At 59.7% G+C, this 25,186-nt stretch overlaps 2 protein-coding genes across 3 annotated transcripts in view; one reads left to right on the top strand and one right to left on the bottom strand.

Annotated features, from left to right (window-relative positions):
• SLC39A11 (solute carrier family 39 member 11) overlaps positions 1-8,528 on the bottom strand; it is a 97,752-nt gene extending 89,224 nt beyond the window's left edge. For both annotated transcript variants that reach the window (XM_050908412.1, XM_050908413.1), the window contains exons 1-3: positions 8,507-8,528; positions 7,346-7,459; positions 6,243-6,281 (exon numbers count right to left, since the gene is read on the bottom strand). In XM_050908412.1, the coding sequence (XP_050764369.1) occupies positions 6,243-6,281; positions 7,346-7,453 (147 nt within the window). In that variant the 5' untranslated portion in view covers positions 7,454-7,459; positions 8,507-8,528. The remainder of the gene's footprint in view (positions 1-6,242; positions 6,282-7,345; positions 7,460-8,506) is intronic.
• A 7,900-nt stretch (positions 8,529-16,428) lies between these two features.
• On the top strand, positions 16,429-17,544 carry SSTR2 (somatostatin receptor 2). Its single transcript, XM_050908566.1, has one exon. It carries the CDS (start codon positions 16,429-16,431, stop codon positions 17,542-17,544), a length of 1,116 nt encoding a protein of 371 aa, XP_050764523.1.
• The last annotated feature ends 7,642 nt before the right edge of the window (positions 17,545-25,186 follow it).

The following is a 25,186-nucleotide window of genomic DNA, read 5'->3' as shown; positions in this document are numbered from 1 at the left end:
TCCTGCTCAGAGCTGGTTGCTCAGGGTGTTACCCAGTGTAGAGAACAGAAAGCCAAGCAAGGCACCAGTTTCACAAGCTTATACTAAAGAACATAATATTAACATGCATTTTATCACCTTATCTCTTCCTCTCCTCTGCTGCCTCACATACTGGGCTGGGTTAATTAAAAAGTCATCAGCCCAGCGCAATGCCGTCAGCAGCAGCCTTGGCCCCAGTTTCTCTCCCTGCAGCCGTTCAGCTCCGCGGGAGCTCAGCTGTGACCAGCCCTGGGGACCGGTCCCATCACACAGCGGGAGGAAGCAAGTCAGCGAGGAAAGCACAGATGGGCTTAAAAATCACATTGAGATCTGTGTTAGGCTTTGGGAAAGGTTCTGTACCAGCAAGGGCAGAGAAGCGGTGGCACCCGCTGCCCTGCCATGGGCAGACAGGGTCCGCGGTGCCTCGGGGTGGACAAGGTGATGCTCCGAGCTCTCTCCCAGCCCTGCCTGCGAGCAGGGAAGCACGTCAAATGGGAGCTTTCAACAGAGAAAAGGGGTGCAGGATCAGGATCCAGCGGGAACGAGCAAAGGGAGCCTGGAGACAGCAGCGGGAGGGATGCTGCGAGGAAAGGTGACCCCACTTCTCCATCCAGCAACCCCCCCAAGCACCCCACGAAGTCCCGTTTGCAGGATGCTCAGAAGAGATGCTGCTCAGCTTGTTCTCACAGCACAAGTATTCGCCCGTGGAAGAGAAGTACGTAACGAACTATTACATTTTAAATCACTTTTAACGAAGGAACGAGATGCCTATTGCTGTAGACACCAGTCCCTGAGGAATTGTGTAAATCTCAGCTCACTATGAGTAAGAAGAAAGCAGGCTGTCATGTCAGGCTTAACCATGGCTGTCAAACTTCATATTTCAAATGCCACCTCCTTTAAAAAACAACCACATACCCCAACATGGAAACACAAGCAACAGGGAAAGGCTTTGCAGAATTATATTGTCATTTTATGTTAAGATATCATTTCCCCATGGAAAACAGAGGCCTGACACTGCTCAGCCTCCAGATCCTGTCACCACCGAAGTCAGCAACAGAGCTCCCACCAGCTTCGCTGTACACGGGCTCCGGGGGAAGACGATGACAGAGCTTTAAGCCACCCCAGCCTCAGCAGCTGAAGCAGCAAACTGCTGGGCTGCACCAACCACCTTCACTTGCTTGGGAAGGAAAAGCTGTTTATTCCTACACCCTTTTAGGCAGAGAAACCCCTTGAGCCCACTTGGTGGGGGAGCTGGAATTCACTGCCCTGCGGCAGCCAGCAGAAGTGACAACGTCCCCGTGCCTCCCCTCAGCCCATCTCTGAGCTCAGGTGTGGGTTTAGGGACACGGGCTTGCCTGGGAGCAGCCAAGGTCCCGCTCAAGGGTGCTAGCTCCTGCCTACCAGCTCCTGCCCACCCTGTTCAGCATCAGAGCCGGCACTTACCCCTCTGGTTCAGCAGCACCCCTTATCAGAAGATGCTCATGAACTAACAAAAGGGTGAGGATTTCAGCCAGCAACCTGATTTAAGTAACAAAAAAACAAAAAAAAAAACCACACACTATTTCAAACATTTGTAATTGTCCAGCCAGGGACAGGAACCAAACCCCATCAACGTCACCAAGCAAGCTGGTGTCAAAAGCAGGAATAAAAGAAAAAGCCTGCCTGGGCTCTCCTCAGATCAATAAAACACAAAGCCACTTTGGCAGAGGGTACAATTCTCTGCACAAAGCCTTCCCCTCGCGCCAGCCCCGCTCAGCCCAGCCAAGATGGGGAGCTGGGGACCCCCAGCGCACCGGCTCGCTGGCACTGGGACACATGCCTCCTGCTAAACTGGATTTGGACATTTTCACAAAGAGACTTCGTGCTCCAGAGCCAAGAGGCAACAACGCCATAAATCCACCAGCTCTTGGGAAAGCAAGCTGCGGTTGATGGGGGAGAAGAAAGCATGCAGAAGGCAGCTGCATATCTAAAGTATCCCTGGGTTCCGGGGAGCCTGAACCCTTCCCTGGGATACATCAGCATAACTGGAGACAAAATCTGGACTCAAAACCCGACTGCCTCGTGCTACAGAAAATGACTGAACCCAGGTCTGTGTCCTCACGCTGATGGGAAACCCTCGAAACATGCCAGGCAGCAGGATTTATAGCCACACCGGGCCCCAACACCCCTCCCAGGGCTTGATGGGTCTCCATGACTGACCACTGGGCACCAGCATCTCCTTCCAGGCAGGGACTCGATGTGGGTGCCCGGTCCGGGCTCTCCCAAATGCTGGCGGTGCCAACACTCCTCCCCACCCGGACCGTGGAGCCAGCACCACCCCAGCTCAGCCCACACAGCTTCAGAGCCGCGCAGGAGCTTTTTTTCTGCAAATAAAGAATAAACAGGGCAATGATCTTCGTCCCCAACTGCAGCTGGTCCTGCTGGACCCCAGGGCAAGGGGGAAGCCCCTGCACATCCAAGCCTGGTATCACACCGCTGCGTTAAAATTAAAGCCCTCATCTCATCAGCTGCAAGCGGCAACGTCTCATTGCACTCCTGCACGATCATCGAGATGAGAACGGCAGCTTCAAGGGAAACAGCCACGTTAACGGCGTGTGGATCAGAAAACGCAAGCCGCTTACGAGCGAAGATCGCCTTGGCAGGACAGGAAAGAAAAGTGGAAAGTGAGAGACTGGCAGGACTCTTTCCCTGCCAAACTTTTTAGCTTGACTTCATTAGGCTCCAACAGCAAGAACCGGCCTCAGTAGACCCGTGTAAATTACCGATGCTGTTTTAAGCAGCACTGAAAGGGAATATTCGATACCAGACATGCCTGGTGCAGTTTAAAGAGCGTGTCTTTATGATTTTCTGCTTCACCTGGGACAGAAGAACTCAAACTGTGACCCAGTAAGAGGAATAGCCATGCGAGGCTGCAGGGAAGGAGGACTGCAAGTGTTTATATAGCGTTTACGATGTCTGAGAGCACAGCACCTCCAGGATAACACAGAGATAACAGAGAACATCTTAAAAAAAAGGCCTTATTTAAGAATATCAAGATTTAAGACAAAAGCCAGAATTCCACATCAGATGCCCAAGCAAGCGAAGCCTTGTCTCCATGGAAACATACCACCTTGGAGGCTTTTGCATACAAAACCCTCTATTATCTGCGATTTCCAGAAAGGGAACTGAGGCAGAGGGAAGCTAAATGGTCAGACACCCGAGCAGAGGTACCGGGCTGGAAGAAGCTGAGCTCCTCCGCGCCGCAGCAACCAGCCGTGCAGGTCCCCTTCACCCGAGATGACACTTGTGCCATCAGACGTGGTCAGCTTGAGCCATGCCGAAAGGGGATTTCGCTTCGCAGTCGGGATGCTCCCGGCACACGCAGGCAGCTCTCCCCAGCTCGGAGCACGGCAGCTTGCCCACGTGCCCAAGCTCACACTGGCTTCGCCCAGATCAGACGGCACATCTGCAGCGAAGGCAGCACCAAGCCACAATTTTCTGGATCCCAAACTAACAGTCTGCATGCCAGACCGTGCTCCTCAAGGTCACTCGGACATCCCTGTCCCATGTCCTCCTCCTGGATCAGCAGTGGTAGAGAAGTTTTTAATTAATTCTGGTTTTATTTTGCTTTGCGAGCTCGCAGAAGACAAGCAGGCAAACGGTTACCACAGGAGAGAGAACTATCCATTATATCCTGTTTCACCAGCGATCCTGGTCTCAGAGAAGCACCACGCACACTCCCTGGAACCCAGACAATTATCGGGGATCCTGAGCAAAGCACCAAAACAGCAAGATTTGAAGCGACAACCTGCCTCTGAAAGCGCAGGAAAAGGAGGTTTGCTGGCTCTGACAGAGCACAGAGGAAGTTTAACTAAACCCAGCAGCCCAGATTTCAGAGTGCAGATAAAGAGGAAGTTCTGCGCCTCTATCCCAGTGCTCAGAGAAACAGCCTGTCCATATCTGCAAGAGATCTACATCAAAGACACGGTGTTTTCAACAGAAATCCCTTAGAGCAGAAGTAGTAGTCCATGATCAGAGCAACGTCGCTGCCTGAAGAAACACTTCTTAAAGGGAAGAAGAGAAAACAGTACAAATAGGTTTCAAAACCGGCTGCTCCATGTCCTGCTTTTTCCCCCTACACAAAGCCAGCCTGCCAAATGGGGGGATATGCCAGCCCCTCGTCAGACACAAGACAGAGCTAAGGGCACATCTGAGCAAACTGACCAAAAAGGAAGATAAAAGTTCCAACCTCTGGTGTTTTTGCCACATCACTGCCACCCAAACACTCGACCACACCAGCAAGGACCTGCTCCCAGCGAGCCCAGCGGCCCTAGAAGCAATCATGGCACAATCACCTGTGGATCTCTGGTATCTTCCTCCAAAAGAGCCGATCTGGCCATGCAGCATCAGGGCAGGGCTGCGGTGACTCTGGGTGACACAGGCAGCTCACCCCAACCAGCACCTGCTTTGGCAGCTGAAGCCCACAAACGTGACCTAGAAACCTTCACAAATTGCAGCTCGTGGGTGGTTTATGTGGCAAGCACCTTCTGCCAGCGCGACCCTGTCACCGCAGGTTTCTGCGCTGACGTTCCCCTCCAGCCACTGCAGCAACCCCAGAAAAAAATTCCCCTTTCCCGCTCCGAGCACAGCAAATTGAAAGAAGCTGGGGGAAAAGCAAATGTTTGCAGGACTTCTGCTTCACCAGCCGAGCCACACCTCTGCTGCACAGGGATGACTCAGTGCTCCTGGCAGGGTGACACGGTGGCTGCGGGAAGGACAACACCATGCCGTGCCGGGGCAGCACCCGAGCCAGCCCTCGGCCAGGGCAAACACCCTGCTGTGCCCCAGTACCTCCCCAGCTGCAGGACGGTCGTGCCGGTTGCTTAGGGAGACAGCGATGCCACAGCGAGGGGACAGCCCAGCCCACGCCGTCCCCAGCAGCATCTCCCCGACACCACAGAAGTGGCTCCGACTTGGCTTGCAGCGATGAGGGTGTGTCTTCCAGAGAAAAACAGCTCAGACATCAAACCACAGAGGAAAGCTCCAGAATGGGCAATTCCTAACGCAAGTGATTCATTTATAAATGATGGCCCAAGAATCCGCTACAACAGACCAGTTGAATTATTCACATCACTAGCAGGTCGCAGGCACGTTCCAGGAAAGCTTGCTAGGGAGCAAACCGAGCTTTGTAGCATTTCACGTCACCCACCACGGCAGGCTCTTGCTCGGTGCAGCTGGGTTTGCTTCAGGCATTGGGAACAGCAGAAGACCTGCGATCTTCAGAGCTGCAAACAGTCAAATTGCACCTTGATTAGCGGCGGCGCAGCTTCTGGGGGTGCACAGGGAGGAAGGAGCCCCGCTCCACACACAGCCTCGGCACGAGCGGCGTTACTGCATGCTGCAGGACAGATCACCCGTGCTGCCGGGCTCGTGGTTCACCCTGAAACCTGGCAGCATCGCCCACGCTCCAGGTGCCAGCTGCTCTGCCGGGACACAGCGAGCGGGACCTGGCAGAGCCCTCTGCCCCGGCGCATTCTGCCACACGCCCTGGGAAGATGCACCTTCCACCCAGAGCACATCCCCCAGGCTCTCAGGCACACTCCAGCACCTGAAGGAAAATAAATGTGATTTAACAAGTCTGAATGAGCCTCCACCTGCTCCCCATCACCCCAGCAGCTGGGCAGCGGGACAAGGTCTACGTTCACAAGCCCCAACACAATTTCAAGCCACACAGTTTCATGTCTTCCTTCAAGAAGGATGCAATAAGCTTCACATTTAGTGTGCACCCTTGATGTAGAGCTGCAGTGCCTCTAGTCCCCCTTCTCCCAAGGGCTTAAGGCACCCATGCTCTGCAGGAAAGCAAGAAGCACAAAGCAAGCTATGCACATTAGCCTCCAGGACAAGGGCTCTCCTGCCCATCTTCTTCACACGAGTGCTCCAGGAGGAGTGATTCAGAAGCCCAAGGAAATGAGGAGAGTTTAACTCGAGAGAGCCAAAAGCAGCATGGGCAGCTTGATGTCCTCGTGACTCGCCTCGTGCCACATCCACCCTCACCAAAGAGGCACCGAGACACGACAAGACATGACCAGCGCCGCACCGTGCTCTTCCCTGCCCCACCTGCACCTCAGGCAATTATCCAAGCAACACTAACGTGAGCAGGCAACCAAACGGAGCGTGGCGGGGCTTCAGAGGTGTCGGCAGGAGAAGACAGGCAGAGACGAGGAGCAGAAGGATGCTGTACTTACCCCCGCGGCGAAGCCTAAGCTCCCATCTAGGATCCGCCTCTGCAACAAAACCAAACACAAAACACGCCATTTACTCCTGGCAGAAGCAGCGGAGTGCAACCACGCCACAAAGTGCGCAGAGCGGGGAAGCCAGCTGCACCGCTGCCGCACTGAGATAACTTTCTTCTCCCCATTTCTGCAACCCAAGTGATTTCTGTGCTTTGAGGAAAAAACCGTGCTTCTCACGCAGAGGAGCCCACCATCCTGGGGTGACGGCACCCCACCATCAGCAAGAGCCTACAGTGCATCCTGGCTCCCTCAACCCACCAACGCTGCCCGGACTGGGCTTGGCCCATCCAGTGCCCGCGCCAAAGGATGGGGAAAAGTAAACCAGAAACTCTCCTGCCCATCTGTGCATGCTGCCCTGCATTTCCCCGCCTTGAAGATTTTGATTCCTCTAGTAACAGGCTGCTATAAACAAAGCCATTACTCTTCCAGTAACCCAGCACGTATCCTGCCCACTTCACTCCCAGTGCAGTTTTTCTTCTTCAGCACATCAGCCTCCCCCAGGAAGAAAACCAACGTGCTGCTGCAAAGGGAATCTCACTTTGCAACAAACTCCTGAATAAATCATCACAAGAGAGAGGCATAAATAATAAATCCATCCAGGCAATTTTGAACACAACAACAAGGGGGGCCTCTAATTTTGGAATGCAAGATGACTTGAAGATCGGCAGCTTCTGAGAACGGGCTGACCCGAATCCTGCACTGCAGATGTGGCAGCAAAACCAGGTTACAGGAGGAGAACCTGCTGTTCCAAACACAGAGCCCTGCCTGCGGCTCTGCCCCATCTCCTGAACACCGTGAGCTGCGCTATAGCACATACCACAGCCCGGGGTCAGGAATTTGATTTCCTTCTCCTCTTCTGTGTTGACACACAGGAGAGAAATGAGCTGGATTTTTCCTCCTCCTGCCCCAGGACCTCCCAGGGCCAATGTCAAGTTCCTCACGCTTGGGACGAGGCAGCCAAACCCACCCGTGAGCACACTGCAGCCCTCCATCCAGCAGCTCCATCCGGACCCCATTCACCTCCTGGGGACGGAGGACGTGATCCCAGCACCCACCTGCCCGCTGGAAAACACGAACACCAGTGCCGAGCCAGCCGCCGTCAGCCCCCACGTGAGGAAGGTTCCCAGCACCGACTGGATCACTGGCCCGTGCCCTGGGATCATGCTGACCTAGGAGAGATGAGGTGCGTCAGGAAAAGCGCCTGGTGTTTAAAGGCCGAGAATAACCCCCAAACTCCTCCCTGGTTAACAGGGGAGCACCCCAAATCCCTCCTCACCAAAGGGGACAGAGCGAGCTTAACCATCCTCCCTGCAACGCCCCTCTAAGCTTCTCTCTTCCCCTTAAGTAAAGCTTTGCAATTTAATCTGAGCTCAGAGGAGCAGGAGGGACCAAGGAGGGACGGGATGCACCACATCCCGTCTGGTGCACAACCCCATGCCGGTTTTGGGCTCAGCCCCCCGAGCCAGCACCAGGGCAGAGCAGCTCCGGAGAAACAGGAAGAAATGGTGCTTGAACCTCGCCGAGCGAGGGGACGCTTCGTCCCACATCCCCAGGCACTTCCCAGGCACGTGCATCACGTCCCACTTCTTGGTGGCACTTTTTTTGTGCCGAAAACCGGTTTTACTCGCACTGAAGGCGAACGCCCTCGCAGCACCCGGCTCCCCACGCCGCTGAGCCACTGGCACCCCAGGACCAAGCAAAAAGGGGAACGAGTCCTGGGACGGGGCACCAAACCACGGCTCAGGGCTGCGCCCGAGGGGCTGCCGAGGGCCAGGGGAGGGCTACCCGAGCACACCGTGCTCCGCACACCGGCCCAGGGAGCAGCACTGCTAAGAAAATACACGCACGTGTATAAATACAGACATATAAATATATCAAAATACACATGTATTTATACATTTGTATGTAAATATATCAAAATACACATGTATTTATACATTTGTATATGAATATATAAGACATACGCACACTATTGCCTTCTTCCCTCCTCGAAGGCCCTCCCGGGCCCCCGGCCTTGCCCCAGGGCTCCTGCCAAACCCTGCGGGGTGGGTGCCCGGGTCAGACCCCCCCCCCCAGTCTGCCCGGCCCACGGGGAAAGGGAGACCCCCCCCTCCTGCAGCCCGCGCCCTCCAGCACCCCGAGTCTCCCCGTACCCCAAGGAGGGGGGGGACCCCAACACCCCACCGGGCCCCCCGCCTAAACCCTACCGCGAGTACCTCAGCCCTGATGCCGGCGCCCTGCACCCCCAGACCCTACAGCCGCCAAGCTGGGCCCCAGGGCGGCTGCTGCTGCGGTACACCACCCGAGCCCCCGGAGCCCCGAGCCCCCGGAGCCCCCGGAGCCCCCGGAGCCCCGTCCCCGCTCACCGCCCGGCGCTCCCCGCCGCGGCCCCGCCACCACTTCCTGGTGCCGGCACACGTGTCGCCGCCGCCGCCCCGCCCACCACCGCTGCCGCCGCCAATGGGAGCGCGGCGGGGGCGTGCCGCCCGCGGCTCTGCGTTTCGGGCGGGCGAGGCGGCGGGAGAACGAGGCGGGCGGGCGGTGCGGGCGGGCGCGGCAAGGCGTGGGGTGGGAGGGGAGCTGTCACTGCCACCGCCACCCCCGGGTACGGCGCAGCCCCCCCCCCCCCCCGCGGCAAGGTGACCCCCGGGCATGGCTTCCTGCTGGGCTGCTTAAAGGCAGCTCCTGGTCTTTGGATTGGGGTGCCCTGAGGGCGTCCCTTCGTGCCACCCAGCAGCATGGCCCCGACATGGGCGTGGTGAGCTGTGCCCGTGCAGCGCAATCAGCCGTGCTCATTAACAACAAGAAGCTGCACCTTAATGATCAGCACATGGCAGCCTGCAATACCTAACAGGACCAAACAACCCCCCCACACCCATCACCGCTGGCATCCATCCCCGTCACGGCCTTTGGAGGGTGCATCCAGCAGCACCCCATCCTCTCCCACCCGTTGACGTCCCCTCAAAGCATCATCACGGGGCACACGGTGGCCAAGCCTGCAGCCCCGGATGGGCTGGGGGCAGAAGCAGCTCCGGCACCGATTCTCCCCACGGCAGCTCAGCCGTGTTGGCAGGAGGGGGAGACGCTTACGTCGACGGTCACGGGGCAGAGGGAGCCAGGCCAGCCTCGGGGCTTGCTGGTGTCTCCTGCTTGTGCCACGCCAGAAGGTGCAGGGGGTGGCAGAAGGACACATCCAGCTCTTTTGCAACATAACCCTTCTTTATTAGAGTGTTTCTCTTTTAACAGCCTTTGATCAGCCTCCCCTGCCACAGCTGGGAAAGGTCAAGGCCATTTGAAACCTCTCTGATTTAGGATTTAATCAATCTCCCCCTGTAATTGCCTGCATCCTTCATTAGCTCCCATAACAAGGCAGATGCAGCGTGAGGTGCCAGCTGGGAGGGATGCAGGGACAGAGCAAACAGAGCTTCCCCCCGCCGCCCCGGGCTTCCCCGGCCAGCCGTGACGGAGAGGCTGGCAGGGCTGGGGACAGCTGGTGAGCCGGCGGGGCTGGCCGTGGGGACACCGCCGACACGGGAGCCTGCCCTGCACGCTGCCATGGTCTGGGGGTGGCTGGCAGGGATGTCCCTGCCTGTGAACGTGTGGGCAGCCCCGGGCAATGGGGACAGTCGTGATGGCAGTGTGGCTCTGTGCAGAAGCATCAGCAAAATCAGCTCACACACACCCCCTTCCCCAGTGCCATTTCTGCGTGCAGGGACACCCCCACGTCCCCTTCCCCAGGATAACAGGGCTGCCGCTCCTCCTCCCGCCTGCCTGCACAGTCCTGCCCGTCCTCCGCAGCTCAGCCCCGGCCAGGGACAGGGACAGGGTCCAGTCCAGCCTCTTCCCCACGCCAGGCAGACGGGCAGTTACCCCTCCCGGTGCGCCCCGGTGCAGGCAGGTAAAGGCAGCTCCAGGGAGAGCTGGCAGCTCCTGCGTGGCCCCCCGCTGTAGCAGCACCAGGAAGGATGAGACCGGCGATCGCAACCATGCATTACCTGGAGTCGCTAAAATGCATTTTAAACAACAAAAAGGGCACAAATTCTTGTGCAATCTCTCTCATTAAGGTGCGTGAGATGCTGCAAGGGGCAGCACCGCAGTCCCAGCTCCAGGGAGCCCTGGGGCCGCCAGGCAGCCAGGACCCAAATCCCTTTGTTTTTTTGCAATAAAATTCCTTAGCGATGTCTGGGGTAGCTGTGGCAGGCAGAAGGTGCAGAGAGACACATCCCAGCACAGCGATGGCCCGGGGCACCGCAGGCTAGGGCAGGTTTGGAGATGTCCCAGACGTGCCTCTCGCGGGCACGGCAAGCGGGGTCCCTCTGCTCCCGCCCTGTGTCCCCTTTGCGCAGGCCGGGCTCATGGCCGGGCTCTTTCCCAACCCAAATCCATCCGTGTCAAGCTGGGGCGGTGGACGGAGCCAGCCTGGACCCGCGCCAAGGCAGCTGCCAAGCGGAGGGAACGAGAACATCGAGAGACATCCCAGAGGACAGGGCATGGGAGCAGCACAGCACCGCAGGCAGCGCCAGGCAGGGCCAGGCAGGGCCACGCCATCTCCATCCCACGAGCTAATGTCACCTATTAGTCACAGGGCACAAAGTGACAGCTTTACGCTTCTCCGCTGGCTTTAGGTTCGCTGTGAGAGACACGATGGAGCCGGTGCAAGGCTGGGGGTGCGCAGAGTCCCGCCGGCACTGAGCTACAACCCACGGCTGCTTTCAACAGGAGGGGATGCGAGTACCGGCGGATCGGCGCATGCTGTAACTAACCCTGGCATTTCAAGCTGGTGCAGGAAGCCTGACTGCCAAATGCAGAGCACTGTTAAGTCCCGATTTAATGCGTACGACCCTCCAACGAGCCAGGCACAGTGGGGAGAGGCACAGGCAGGAGCAGAGATTTCGGTCCATGGTTGCCAAAGGCTCATTAGCGTCAGGGGTTTAGCGATATGATTCACGGGGAATATGTGCAGCAGTTTTCACTGCAGTCCAGCCCCGGTACCCTCGGCAGAGATCAATAAACTAATTACGGAGGCAAATAACGGCAGGGCGAGAATGGGAGAGGCGGGAGCGGGAGGAAGGAGCCGTTTGCAGGGAGGTCTGGCAGGAGCAGGAGGCAGCCCTGGGGGAAGGAGCCATATGTGGAGGGTGCGGGGCTCCCCCGGGAGAGCCTCCAACCCGCCGGGGCTGCAGAGAGACCTGCATCCCACGGGGTCTGGATGCTGCGGGGCGTGCGGGGATGCTACCGCCCGGCCTGGCCGCAGGTGAAGTGCCGGCGCCTCTCTCTCCCCATCAATCACCGCTGCAGACGCTGCCCGATTAGATCACGTCGTCCGGCAGCAACCAGCCTGGTTCTGCCCTGCCTCGGGGGTGCGGGGAGATGGTCCAGGCCTGTTTGTCTGGCTAATTAGCAGAAAGGAAAGCCTCCCCCCATCCCAGGCATCCCTGTAACTGAGCCAGGCAGCCTCCAGCCAGGCATCAGCAGAGCCACCAAAGCCGCTCATGGCTGTTGGGCTGGAGATGGGAAGGGAAAGGGCAGGGAAAGGGCAGTGCCACCCAAAGCGCCCACGGGAGAGGAAACACCACAGTCATCTCTGCATGTGCTGGCCCTGTCCCTACAGCCGGGGGGACAGCGGGGTCCCTCTGAGGGCAGCGTGCTGGGAAAGAGCAGGCTTGGGCATGGCTGTCATGTGCATGGAGGCAGAGCTGCTCGGGGCCGGCTCGCCACTCTGCAAAGGCGATGATGAGCTCCCGGGCTCCTCGGGCTGGCACTGCACCCTGCGCGCTGGGAGTGGGGACAGTGACGGGGCCAGCGAGGCTACGTGGCATCACTTCGCTCCCTGCAAAGCTCCTTCCCACCACACCATGGGACACTGCAGCCGGGCACCCAGAGGAAAGGAGACGAGAGGAAGTTTTAACCCCCAGGGACCTGTCCCCCAGCACAAACAGGGTCCAGAGCGATGACCCAGCATTTTTGCCATCAGTCATTAACAGAGTTAACAGGAGAGACCAGCAGAAGGGCTGTGGGCAGGGACGACAGCAATGGACAGGGCTGAGACAGTCCTGGGCACGCGCAGGGATCCCGTGGCACCCACTTGGGACCCAAAAGTGGGTGGCCGGCCCCGCGCACCCCCATCTCTCCCCCAGCAGCGCGGGGTGGCTGCAGGTGAGCAGAGACAGAAGGAGCAAGCTGCAGGGCGAGCCGCGCTCAGGAGCAAATCCTTCCCCTCCTGACTGCTGGGGAACGGCAGCTGCCTCCCAGTTCCCCCAGTTCCCCTCCACCATCTCACAGCTCAGACCAGAGAGCCCCACCAGTTCAACACAGCCTCCTTCATTCCTCCAAAATGCCGGAGATCTCGCTGCCTCCCTCCCCGTATCGGGGAGAAAGGGCGGCTCACCCTACCCCTCTGTTGGCAACCAAACCCCCGGCTCCTTACAACACTCATTTCCAGGACAGGGGTCAAAAGCGCTGTTTTCCATGGGGAGTCTTGCAGAACAGCTGGGAATGGATGGCAGGAAACTTGGAAGGACTTTAAAAACTGCTTTGTGGTCACGTAATCCCCATGCCCCTCTCCCATGGGTTATATTGGCCATCGAAGCCGTGTGGGAAGAGGCCGTGCATTTCTCCTATATCCAGCCCTGCCAGTAAATTGCTTTTCAGCACAGTGGATGCTTCCCAGGCTAAAGGACAAAGAGGAGTTTATCTGCCAGCACCAAACCAGCTGCTGGGGTACAATGTCTCTCCGAACCAGGGACCACCCAGAGATACAGATCAGACTCTACACTAGGCTTTAATTCAACCCTAAATCTGTGCAGAATAAAAAAAAAAATCTTCAAAAGGCTCAAGCACGGCTTCCCGATTCAGCTAGCTGCTGCTGCACTCCTCGCTGGATGGATATCAGCTCAGATCAGCCCCTTCATACACACCGGCTCACCATTTCATTAGTTTTGGGGTTTTTTTAATGAAGATCAGATCTGGTTTTAGCCAAGCGAGCTTGCTGGCTGAATTCACGCAGCTCCCTGGCCCCTGCATCCAACACCAGCTTCCCAGAGAGGTGAAAGCAAAGGGCAGAGGGCGGCTGAAGCCCTGATGCTCCGCAGGCAGCCCCGAGCAGCCCCGCAGCCGACGCGAGGCACCCCAGGATCCCCACGCTCGCCCTGCTCCGGCCACCCGCCGCTCGAGCCCCCCGGCACAGCAGGAGGATGATGCTCAGCACCACGCTGAGCACTGGGAGAAACCGCTGCGAGCCCGGGCTGGGGGCTGGTCTCGGTGCCGGGGCGAGGGGGGACCGCAGCACGCCGACCTGCCACGAGCAAGGCTTGCCGACCACAGGGGCTGCGTGCCAAGGGACCCCAGGGAGGGATGTGGCAGCGTCACCTATTCAGGGGAGAAATTCAAGGAGGCAGCGCTGGAAACGTGCACAGCAAGGCTTTGTAGTGCCCTTCCCGCTGCCGGCGACGGCTGCCGATGCGGCTTTGAGGGGAGGGCGCAGTCGGGACATCCCTGCTGGGCACAGGAACCAGCCAACAGAGGATAAAACAACCGTGAAAAGGTCACAAGGCATCAAAACCCTCTCCTGTGCCACGCTGGTGTGCTGCACTCCCTCCTCCCCGGTGTTGGGGAACATCTCTGCTCTGCCTGCACCTCTGCCTGCATTTCCAGCAGGCAGAGCATGGTGGTGGTCCCCAGGTCCATGTGCAGGCACCCTGCCCGGAGCAGCATCCCAGGGGCTTGCACAGGTGACACGCAATGGGACACCCCAAGCCCAGCGGGCAGCACCCCGCAGAGGCCCGATCTCCCATCCGCATCAGCCAAACCATCTTCTTCCCTATCCTCCCTCCTCAAGCGCTTTTACCGGGATATTAATGGCCACATCATTTATTTCAGGAGAAGCTTTTTCCAGCCTCCTAAAGATTTATGAGGCTGATCATGATTCTTGCTCGTGCTCCAGGACCCGGCGTCTTCAGATCCACCTTGGGAAGTGGATGGCTAAGTGCAAATGAGAACCTCCCAGCCCCTCTTGCCGCAATCAGCAGCCTCGCTCCGGGCTCTTTGTTCCAAGTCACTCTTAATTTCCTGCTTTCTATTGTCTCTTTGATAAGTGATGGAAAGGGGCGGGGAGGGGAAGGAATAGCTATTATTTAATTGCTTTCAAGATCTCAAACAAACCAGAGCAGAGGTTATCTCCTCCAAACCTCTCTTTTTTGGTCTTCCTCCTCCAGTCATGGTTACTGGGTAACTGCAGAGGGAGAGGCTGCGGCAGTAGCCACCCATATTGCGCGAGTCCCCAGAGACCCCAAAGCTGTGGGCAACCACCGCATCACCTTCCCACCTCTCCCAGGCTGGGCCAAGCCAGCAAGGACCTGCCTTGCCATGCCTTTGGCGGCGAGGTGCAAAATCCTGGGGCCAAGGTACTCCCAGCTTCCCGGGAGACTTTGGGACTCTCAGACATCTCTTGGGGGTCTCCAGCTGGGGTCACAGCGTGGCCAGCACGCTGCCATCGCCCTGCCCTGTCCCTCCCCTCCGGCGGACCTGGAGACATCAGAAGCTGAGCCCTTCGCACCATCGCTGGAACCAAAACATGGAGAATCAGCTTCTGCAGCAGGAGCCAGGCAGCGAGGCCAAGGTCATGCGAGGAAGGCGAAGGAGCCGAGGGGCGCATAGTCCTGCAAGGTCTCTTCTGCTGGAAGCCCCGTGGAGTCAGGCAGGTCCCGCCACACGCTGGGGTGGCGCGGGGTCCCTGCACCCATAGCTGCCAGCTGCACAGCACCTCCAGCACACGCCCCTGGGACCTGCTCTGAGCCCCTGCTTTTGGGCACCCTTCACCGTGCACCAACAGCCTCTGCAAGCGGGAGAGGCTCCGCTCCCAGCGCAAAGCCTGGGACCGCATGGCCGGCCGGACCTCTAGGAGCAGCACCCAGAGCTGCAGGCAGCCGAGGTGCCCTGCTTGGCTCGCCGGGTGCTGGCAGGGCAGTGGGCACGGCAGGGCAGTGGGCAGAGCAGGGCAGGCAGGGCAGGAGGCAGGGTGGACACTGCAGGGTGAGCACAGCAGGGTGGGCAGAGAAGGCAAGGTGGGCAGAGCAGGCAGGGAGAGCAGCGCGGGCAGGGGAGGGCACAGCAGGGTGGGCAGCGCGGGCAAGGTGGGCAGAGGAGGGCAGAGCAGGGTGGGCAGGGAGGGTAGAGCCGGGCGCGCAGCGCGGGCAAGGTGGGCAGAGGAGGGCAGAGCAGGGTGGGCAGCGCGGGCAAGGTGGGCAGGGAGGGCAGAGCAGGGAGGGCAGAGCCGGGTGGGCAGCGCGGGCAGGGCGGGCAGCGCGGGCAGGGCTGTCCCCGCCCCGGCCCCGCAGAGCCGCCCCGCGCGGGGCGGGGCGCAGCCGGTGCGCTGGGTCCAGCGGCGGAGCCGCGCCGGGGACGGCGGGTGCGCGGAGCCGAGCGGTGCGGAACGGAGCGGTGCGGTGTGGTGCGGTGCGGTGCGGAGCGGCGGGCGCTGCCGGCGCCTCCCCGCTGCCCGCCGGGCCGGGGAGCGGCGGCGGGAGCAAGGTGAGCCGGGGGGGCGGCGGGGCGGGGGGCAGCACCGCCCCGGTAAGCCCTTGGCGGTTGCAGCGGCGGGGAGCGGAGGGATGGGTCCCGGGGGGGTGGGGGTGGGTGTGTGTGGGGGGGTGCTGCTCCCCCGCCCCGAGCTCATCGTTCACGGGAGCCGTCCGAGCTCGGGGTGCCCGTCGCGGCTTGGGTCGTGGCCGGGAAGGCAGGGGCTGGCACCCCGCCGAAAGGCAAGGCAAGGGAAAAGGTTTTCCCCCAGCGCTCAGTGTTCCAGGCGTCAGTCGCACCCAGCGGGGACTCACCGGTTGGATTTTGGGAGTCATAAGGACTCCGGTATCGCCAGAGTCAGGAGGAGCTGTGGTGTGTCCAGGGCAGACTGCTCGGCACCGCACGGACTCTGGAGGGGAGATGGAGGAGGAGGTTTAGGGAAAGCCCCTCCAGGGAGCATCTCTCCCATGGAGCTTGGCAGCAGGGTGGGCAAATCCTCCCCAGGAATCCCTTCATTTCTATTTATCCTCTGATTTCTAGAATCTTCTCCTCTATCCCCAGAGCAAGGGAAGATGACATCTCAGCTCCTCTGAACCAGCAGTGCCCAGGGACCAGCAGAGCCATGGAGCTGGAATACGAGCTGCCCAATGCCACCGCGTTCTGGTTCTCCCCGGCTTCCCCCTTTGACAACTTCTCTGTGGAGGCACCCACCAATGCATCGCAGAACGCTACAGGCCATCACTTCGACCTGACCAGCAACGCCATCCTCACCTTCATCTACTTCGTGGTCTGCATCATAGGGCTGTGCGGCAACACGCTGGTGATATACGTCATCCTTCGTTATGCCAAGATGAAGACCATCACCAACATCTACATCCTCAACCTGGCCATCGCAGACGAGCTGTTCATGCTTGGTCTGCCCTTCCTGGCTATGCAGGTCGCCCTGGTACACTGGCCCTTTGGCAAAGCCATCTGCAGAATTGTCATGACGGTAGATGGGATCAACCAGTTCACCAGTATCTTCTGCTTGACGGTTATGAGCGTTGACCGGTACCTGGCTGTTGTCCATCCCATTAAATCTGCCAAGTGGAGGCGGCCCAGGACAGCCAAAATGATCAATGTGGCCGTTTGGGGCGTCTCCCTGTTGGTGATCATGCCCATCATGATTTATGCTGGGGTGCAGCATAATCACGGCAGGAGTAGCTGCACCATCATCTGGCCGGGAGAGTCGGGCGCCTGGTACACGGGCTTCATCATCTACGCCTTCATCTTGGGCTTCCTGGTGCCTCTCACCATTATCTGCCTTTGCTACTTGTTCATCATTATCAAAGTCAAGTCCTCGGGCATCAGAGTGGGCTCCTCCAAGAGGAAAAAGTCCGAGAAGAAAGTCACCAGGATGGTCTCCATTGTGGTCGCTGTCTTCATCTTCTGCTGGCTCCCCTTCTACATCTTTAACGTCTCCTCAGTCTCCGTCCTGATCGTGCCCACGCCTGTCCTCAAGGGCATGTTCGACTTTGTCGTGGTCCTCAGTTACGCCAACAGCTGTGCCAACCCCATCCTTTATGCCTTCTTGTCCGACAACTTCAAGAAGAGCTTTCAGAACGTTCTCTGCCTGGTGAAGGTCAGCGGCATGGACGAGGCGGACCGGAGCGACAGCAAGCAGGACAAATCCAGGCTCAACGAGACCACAGAAACCCAAAGGACCCTGCTCAATGGTGACCTGCAGACGAGCATCTGAGAGGACGGTGGGGTTGTCCTTCCTTCGCTCTCCTCTCCCCACTTGCTCCCAACCACAGCAGGGTGGAGGCACGTACGGAGTCAGGGCAGGAGTGCCAGCTTAGGGGACGGCGGTGCGCACACCGATGGGCGGCGGGGGTCCTCAGCTGGGTTCCTCCTGAGCTGCTGGCGGGTTGGCTTTCAAGCGCTGGGAAGGATATGGTTCAAGAGGAGCTGCCTCGCCAGGAAAACAAAGACAACTTGTAGCAATGCAGCGCATTTCAACACCAAAGTGCCACCGTGGGCCACAGGTATCGCCGGGGCGACTCCGCTGGCTTCCCTGGTGTTACCCTCAGGACTGGTTGGCTTTGGGTGCTCTGCCCCAGAACGGGTGCTTGCATGTGGACACACGCACGCAGTGAGGTGACCTCAGGAGGATCCGAGGCCACGGGTGTGTGCCAACACGTGTGCCACTGTGGAGATGCACCGTCTTATAGCAAAGACCTGGTGGGAGCTCCCCGGAGAGTCCGAGCGTGCTCCCGCAGTCACCCTCCCTGAGGAGATAAGGGTATTTGGGGTTGCATTTTCCCCGGCTTATAAGTTACTCCATCACCTCCCCTGAAGCCTCCCTGCTGCTGTTTGACTGCATCGTTTGCAACAGCCACCCTGCCCGCAGGTGGCACGCCAGGACGGAGCCGGCTGCCCCGCGGGAAGCAGCTCTGCCGCCCCGGCAGCCCCTCTGGTCCCGCCACGCTCCTACCCTGCCTCCTCCGGCCCCGCCGTCTCCCACTGCAGGAGAGCCCCTTCCCTCCTCCTGCCATGACGTCACCTGCCCGCAGGTTTTCTCCTCGGATGGAGGATTTCCCCCTTTTCCCTCCCAAGTAGCCGCTGCCCCTCCTGCCACCCGCATCTGCTCACGGTCAGTCCCACGCTGCGCCGGCAGCCGAGATCGCTGCTCTCCCCGGTGAGCCGCGGCCGGGCTGGCTGAGCAACCATGGCACGATCAGCCGGCACCAGTCCCTGGTGGGAAATCCTTGGAAGTGTTTAAGCAGCAGCGGCACACCGGGGGTTTGGAGCACCCTGGCACAGGCTGCGGCACATCCCGCTGCCAACGGCTCCTGCACCTGGGTGAGATCTGGGCTTATCCTGCCCTGGCCACGGCTCCGAGGATCGCTGGGGCTGGAGCTGCCGGCCCCACGGCGCACGGTGAGCAAGCATCGACCGGCCACCGGTGACGCCCGCCCTGCTCCTTCCAGGCAAGTCAGACTGGAGGAAGGGGTGATGGAGAGGATGGGGGACAGGAGGTGGGGGGTGCTAGGGATTTGGCCTCAACCCTCATCTGAGCCGAAGGGACCGGGCAGAGCAGACGACAGGGCTTCCAGCACCACGGCATGAGGAAGAGCAGGGCAGCACGCGTCCAGCCCCCCGGTCCCTCTCCTGCACTGCAGCACGGGAAAGGGGGGACACAGGGTACAGTCCACAGTGTGAGGGGTGGTGGGTCTGGCTTGGCGTCCGCTGCAGTTAGCTTCTCAACACCGTCCTGGAGCACTCGGCTCTGCCCCTGTCCCTGTCCCGCCCTTCCAGCTCAGCGCTGGGGCTCGGGAGCCCTGACCGCCTGCTCCTGCCCCAGCGAAGCCGCCCTCCTTGGCCAGCGCGGCGGCAGGAGCACAAGGGAAAGCCCAGGGCAGAGGGAGAAGTGCTGTCTTCCTGCCAGAGGACCCGGAGCAGTTTCTGTGCCAGAGGCCAGACTCTGTTCACAGGCTCTGGCTCCAGAGCTGAGCCATGGGAATGCAGTGGTTTAGGTGGAGAAAACAGCTGGGTCTCACTCACCCTCCCCTTTCCCATCCCACCCTGGCGTCCCCGCACCAGCCCCATCGCCGGCAGACGCCGAGCTTTCACCTCGTGCTACAAGCGATGCGGGAAGCGAGGATGAGCATTGCCCACAAGGTGCCACCCGCTTTGGGGTGCCGCCTTGCTCAGCCGCGTACCCCCAGTCAATGTTCCGAGACCACCAGCTCTGGGAGAAGTTTTCCCGTGCCTCTACCCAGCCCCTGCAGCGAGTCCCTTCCCCGGGGCATCACATGTCCTGCTGTGCCACCCCAGCATCCCCCACCAGCCCCCCAAAAAAGGGCTCAGTGCCAGGCTCGATGCCTGCTCCCTGGCACAGCTCTGTTGGACACTGGCTCCGGCATGGCAGCACCGGCACTGGGGACACGGCGCAGGGCTTGGGGGCTTTCTGTGGGGCAAAGCAGAGCGTTGTTAGCATTTATTTCCTTTTAACTGTTTACTGCTCCTCCGAGGAAGGTGTGTCTGCATTCAGGTGCTCGGAGGCACTGCGTGGGCTCAGCACTGAGCGGGCACTTGCCTGTCCCCTCGCTGCCTGTGCCGGGCTGAGCAGGCAGCTGCTCACCGAGCGCATGCCTGCACCGGCTTCGTTAGGGGAAGTAAAGCCGAACCCGGGCTCTGAGACAGCGCAGGCTGCCCTGCTGATGCTGCAGGAATTAAAACATGAGCAGCGTGTCACACTACAGTGAAATATTGGATGGTGATGGCCGGGCCTGGTGCAGCCAGAGCTCTCTGTTAGGATACGGCTTCAGTGTCATAGCTGCAGCGATGCGTCAGCGGGGCTTTGGATATTTCATATTTGGTGGGCGGTGAAGGAATTATTTGTGTGGGAAGCGGGGGAGGCGGTGGGGAGGGGGGTGCGTTGAGCCCCCTGCCCGTCATGGGAGCTGCTGTTCGCGCCCCCCGGCACTCACCTGCGGTGGGGCCAGACCCAGACCTGCCGGCGGCCGGCTTTGCGCCGGTCCTGTCCGTGCAAGCCCTGCCACCAACGCCCCGACCGATGGTGGGGGGAGATACCTGTTCCCGGCTGCACACCCATGGGAGTCTCCAGCAGGAGCCCCCAGCCGGGAGCATCTCCTCTCTGTGCTGGTTTAATGTTGAAAATACAGAAAGCCTGGTTTTCTAGCCCTGGGAAGGACCCATGCCCAGCACTGCATGTGCCCAGGTCAGCTTTGTCCTGGCAAAACCCCCCAGGCAGTGACATTTCTGGCAGCTCAGAGCTGTGCAAGGGGGCTGTGATCTGAAATATCCCGTGCCCCCCCGCCTTTGCACCCAGGGGCTCTCTTGGGCTGGGGATAACGGGGCTGCAGGTGAGGAGCGAGGAGCACGGGGGGGCTGCCACCGACATCCCAAAGGCCACCAAGGTGGGATGCTGCAGGGCAGGAGCACGAGGCGGCTCCCGGGGGCTGCCAGGGCACCCCACGGCCACCCTGCCGCAGCTCACCCCGGGGGAAAGGGCAGGAGAGCGAAACGTGCCGCCTCGGTGCTCGCAGTAAAACCAGCAAAATAAAACCTTCTGCTGGTTCATTGCTGACTAATAAACAGCAGCACCGTTGCTGCTGCGAGTAACAAAGTTCTCCTTCCCAGCCACTTGATTTTAGTGGAAACTTGACCTCATATTGGATCTGTTCTGAAAAGCCTCGCAGGGCTGCTGGCGGCGTAATGAGAAATCTCTCCCGGTTATTGCAGAGCGAATAGCCTGATCCTGCAAGTGGTGGAGTGGCTCCGCTGCTACTTCACACGCAGACTGTCCCCGGGCAAGCGAGATTAATTACAGCTCCCGCCTGCCCGGCTGGAGCAGCAGGAACAGATTTATCACAAATCGGAGGCGATGGGAAGCAGAGACCTGTGTGTTCCTTAGAGCTCCCCTGTACGCCGGGAGCACGGATTCGGCCCCGCGCTCCTCGGAGCAGGGCTGGGCTGGTCGCTTTGCTGCGGGTCTGCGCACGCAACGGTGCTGCCTCGGCTGGGGCTGTCGCCGGCGGCGGGGCTGTCACCGGCAGTGTTTGCAGTGGGTCGATCTTGCAAGAGACTGCCAGTCCCAGCCCCCCCCCCCCAAGCCCATGAGAAACCAACTCCCCTTCCCCTCCCCGCCACTGGCTTCCCCCCGCGCAGACGAGGAACCCCAGCGAAGCCGAGGGGCAGCTCCGCAGCTCTCCCAAGCCCCCACGGGATTGACCTGCATGGAGGCATCCTTGCTGTCCCCGCTTCCTCAGCCCTCGGGGGCCAGGGACGCGAAGCCCGGTGCTGTGGCTGGGCTGAGCATCGCTCCGGGCGCACTTCTCACCGTGCCCACCTCGGACCGAGCCTGGCTCCTGGTGCTGTGATGGCCAGTGCCCCCCCGGTGCTCGATAGCCAAACCCCACTTTGATGGGCTGGGAGAGGCTGGGTTTGGACCTGGAACCTTCCTGTCGCATCTCTACAGCTCCTCATATCAGCACCAAAGCTGCCTTGGACTTCTTTAAAATAACGGTCTCCTAATGAACTGCACAGTCGTGTCTCTGGAGGGCTTCCTGACTCTCCGTCCCGACGGGAAGAGCCTTGTCTTTGATGGAGACTGCATGGAGAGTTTGCTTCCCTCCCAGACCTCCACGAACACAGGCAGCCTCCCGGGCAGTCGTGCAGCCTGCGATCCCCAGCCAGCTCCATCCCCTGCCATGAGAGCTCCCAGGCTCTGGATGCGTGCCGCTGCTTTAGAGCAGGGCTCGACCCTCACATCTCGGGGGTTGTTTCAGCCCTTGCTGTGAACGTGCTGATTTCAAACCGCTCAGGGAGAGTCTCCATCCCCTCTGTTGGGGCTGCACCGGCCGCACACCCTGCCCAGGGCTGCTCAAAGGGGGAATCGCCAGCAAGGCACGAGCAAAGGGCACAGCAGAGCCCAAACCGACCTTCCCGTTACTAAGTCTGAAACGAGAGCTGCTGCTTTCCAACCCAAGGACACCTCTGCCCTTCCCTCCCAGCCTCTGACCCCCAGCCTTGCACCCGTGTCTCCTGCCGGATTTCAGCCCGCTCCCTGCTTGCTCCAGGACCTGGACTGCAAAAAGCCGGGGCAGGAGGACAGCCAGGCTGCAGCTGCGGTTCAGGGGAACCAGCCTCAAGCCGTGTCCTGATGAGGAGATGACAAGGGATGTAAAGCCTGGGCACCCCAGCCATCCCACCCCACGCTGCGCAGCCAGGAGGAGGGAAGGGGTGGGTGATTGTACATATATGTATATACTGGACATGCCAGCAAAGGGTTGTATTATACCGACACTGTAGAGACACTCGGCAGCCCCTGTTTTGCTGTGGCTGCTGGAGCAGACCCTCCCCGTGCACGCAGGAGTGAGTCGGACCCAGCCCCTCGGGGGTCCCTTGGCTCCCCCTCGCCCTCCCCATGTGCTGTGGGGCTGGTGGCACCGTGCACAAGCCGGGAGGGACCACGGAGGCTGCTCCCACATTGACAGGCGACTTCTGCAGGGCAAGAAAAAGCGAGCTTTAGCCTCTACTAAATGCTGGAGCCCTTCCCTGCCAAGCCGGGGCTGTAGCAATCCGGGGGTCATCCCCCCCAGCAGCACTGCACCGCGCTGCCGACCTCCTGTACATACACTCCTCTGTATCTATAGCTGTGCTCTGTATAGTGTGCGTGGGTCTGGTGTATGACACATTGTGACTGGAACACACCGGAGAGCGTTCCTCTTGCTTTTCTCCGTAGCAATTGTTTCTCAGTGTCTCGGTGTGGAACTAAGCCTTCCCGCGGCGAAGGCTCCCAACTGCCACGGTCTGTGCCACGGGGAGGGAGTTGCAGATGGGGTGGGAGGGAAGTAAAAAGAGGTTTTCTACAGTTTCTGACTCTGTGTGTGTGTGTCAGAGCTGGGCGGGAGCAGCGGGATATAACCCAGGCTTGGATTCTTTCCGGGGATAAGAAGAGGCACCAACCCTGGAGTCCCACCAAGGGAGAATTTGCACTCAGTCCCTCGCCCAAAACCAGTTCTTCCCCACATCCATCTCCCCGTTGGTGAGCAACACACCCAGTTCTTCACCCGCAAGGCGGTCTCAGCTTCAGAGGGTCCATGCAGCAGGAGAGCTGCGTTTGCCCAAAAACCCCACGAGATCGCTCCCCGGTCAGCACAGACTCGGGGCGCTGAGACGCAGGCATGTCTGTGCCAGCGTCAGCCCCGAAACTAGCTGGGTCACAGATGAAGCGCGACCACAAATAGCTCTTCGAGTACAAGGGGTCGCAGAAACTCAGTCGGAACAGCTGGCCGGGAGAAGCTTCTCCTCCCAAGGTGGCAACACCTCCGGGCTGGTTTTGATGAGATCAAGGGCGTATAAAGCGCTGGAGGTTTAATCTGCTGGAGAGACCAGCACCAGGAAGGGGTGTGCACGCACGGGTGCGTGTGCTTAGAGGAGGGGTGCATTACCGGGGAAACACACCGATGTAAAGAAATTGGCTCTGCTATAAACTGAAAGTTCAGCTCTGACCAGCTGCCCAGGCCAGCTCTGCCATCGACAGTTACCATGCACTCCAAAACACCTATGATTTTTTTCTTCCCTCCCCCCAATTTCCAACACAATCAGGGTTTTATGGGATTTGAATACAACCTCTACCAGCAAAGCCCCAACAGCCTCTCCCCCAAGACCACACGCTCTGGTTCCACCAGCATCTCCCGTGGAGCTGGATGCTCTCCTGCCCGGCGGAGGCAAGCGGCCCCGCAGGCAGCCCTGGTAGCAGGGTAGCTGGGGCAGGATTTTCCTCTGGGAACAAGTGTCTGTAAGAAAGCAATTACCACGCTCCTTGCTACACTGCATTGTAGCTGGCTGAGTCAGCATTAGGTGCTAAACAGGTACGTTGGCTCCGGGGAGCTCTTCTGGTCAGATTTATGTATAACTATATGTACGCACGAGTACGTACACAGCGAGATGGCTCTGGGTTTCCGTCAGAAAATATTAAGTCTTTACACGAAGGCTGATACGAGAAAGGCAGTAACTGCCCAGGGAAGATTTTGCAAACAGAAACCAGAGCGTGCTGATTTCATTCTGCCTCCGCAGGCTGAAAATACATGAGATGATGGAAAGTGTAGGTATTGCTAGTTGGAGCTACATAAAAAAAGAGAGAGAGGGAGAAATAAAACACTATTCCGAGGGGCCTTTCTGTTTCCAGCGGGTGCATTCCAGCTGTGCCCCCCACAGACGCACTTTCACTCAGCGCGGTTTTGCCAAACCTGAGCGGAGAGGAGCACTTGTTTTTTATTAAAACCACATCAGACGGGGCCGGCGGCGTTTCGCTGAAAGCATTTTGGGGGGGGGGAAAACCTTGGTGCGCAGAGCAGGGCTGTCGGAGGGGACCTCAGCACACCCCCACCCGCAGCCTCGCCGCCCCCCTGTTTGAACAGAGCCCTCTTCAACCAACAACAAAGGCCCTTCAGGAGGAGAACCCGGGGCTCGGCCCGGCTCCCCCCCCGCCCCGCAGCTCCCCCGCCTCGGGGCGCGCAGGGCGGCCGGGCCCCGCCATCCTCCACCGTTCCGCTGTCTCCCTCTAGCGCTGCCGGGCGGCGGTGGCGGGTCACGGGCCTGGGGGTACGCTGGACGGTCCCCTTTAGGGGAGACCCACCGGAGGGGGGACGCGGGGGCTCAGCGAGAGCCCCCTCCCTCCCCGAGCCCCCGGCCCCGCTCCCCGGAGGCTGAGGCAAGGCCGTGGGCCCGCTCCGCTAGAGGCAGCCAGGCCGCAACCCGCCTCCGGAGGGACCTGCCGGGGTGTGTGGAGCGAGAGCGGCACCCGCAGGACGCGGGGACCGGCCCTTTTCCCCGAGAAACGGACAAAAAATAAATAAGTCCAGAAA

This window comes from Gymnogyps californianus, chromosome 19 (genome assembly GCF_018139145.2).
Source record: "Gymnogyps californianus isolate 813 chromosome 19, ASM1813914v2, whole genome shotgun sequence".
Lineage (NCBI taxonomy): Eukaryota > Metazoa > Chordata > Aves > Accipitriformes > Cathartidae > Gymnogyps > Gymnogyps californianus.
This window is presented reverse-complemented; position numbering and strand designations above follow the sequence as displayed.

What these genes read in the sequence shown, in the direction of transcription:
- SSTR2 (XM_050908566.1), top strand. Translation starts at nt 16,429, where the DNA reads ATGGAGCTGGAATACGAGCTGCCCAATGCCACCGCGTTCTGGTTCTCC.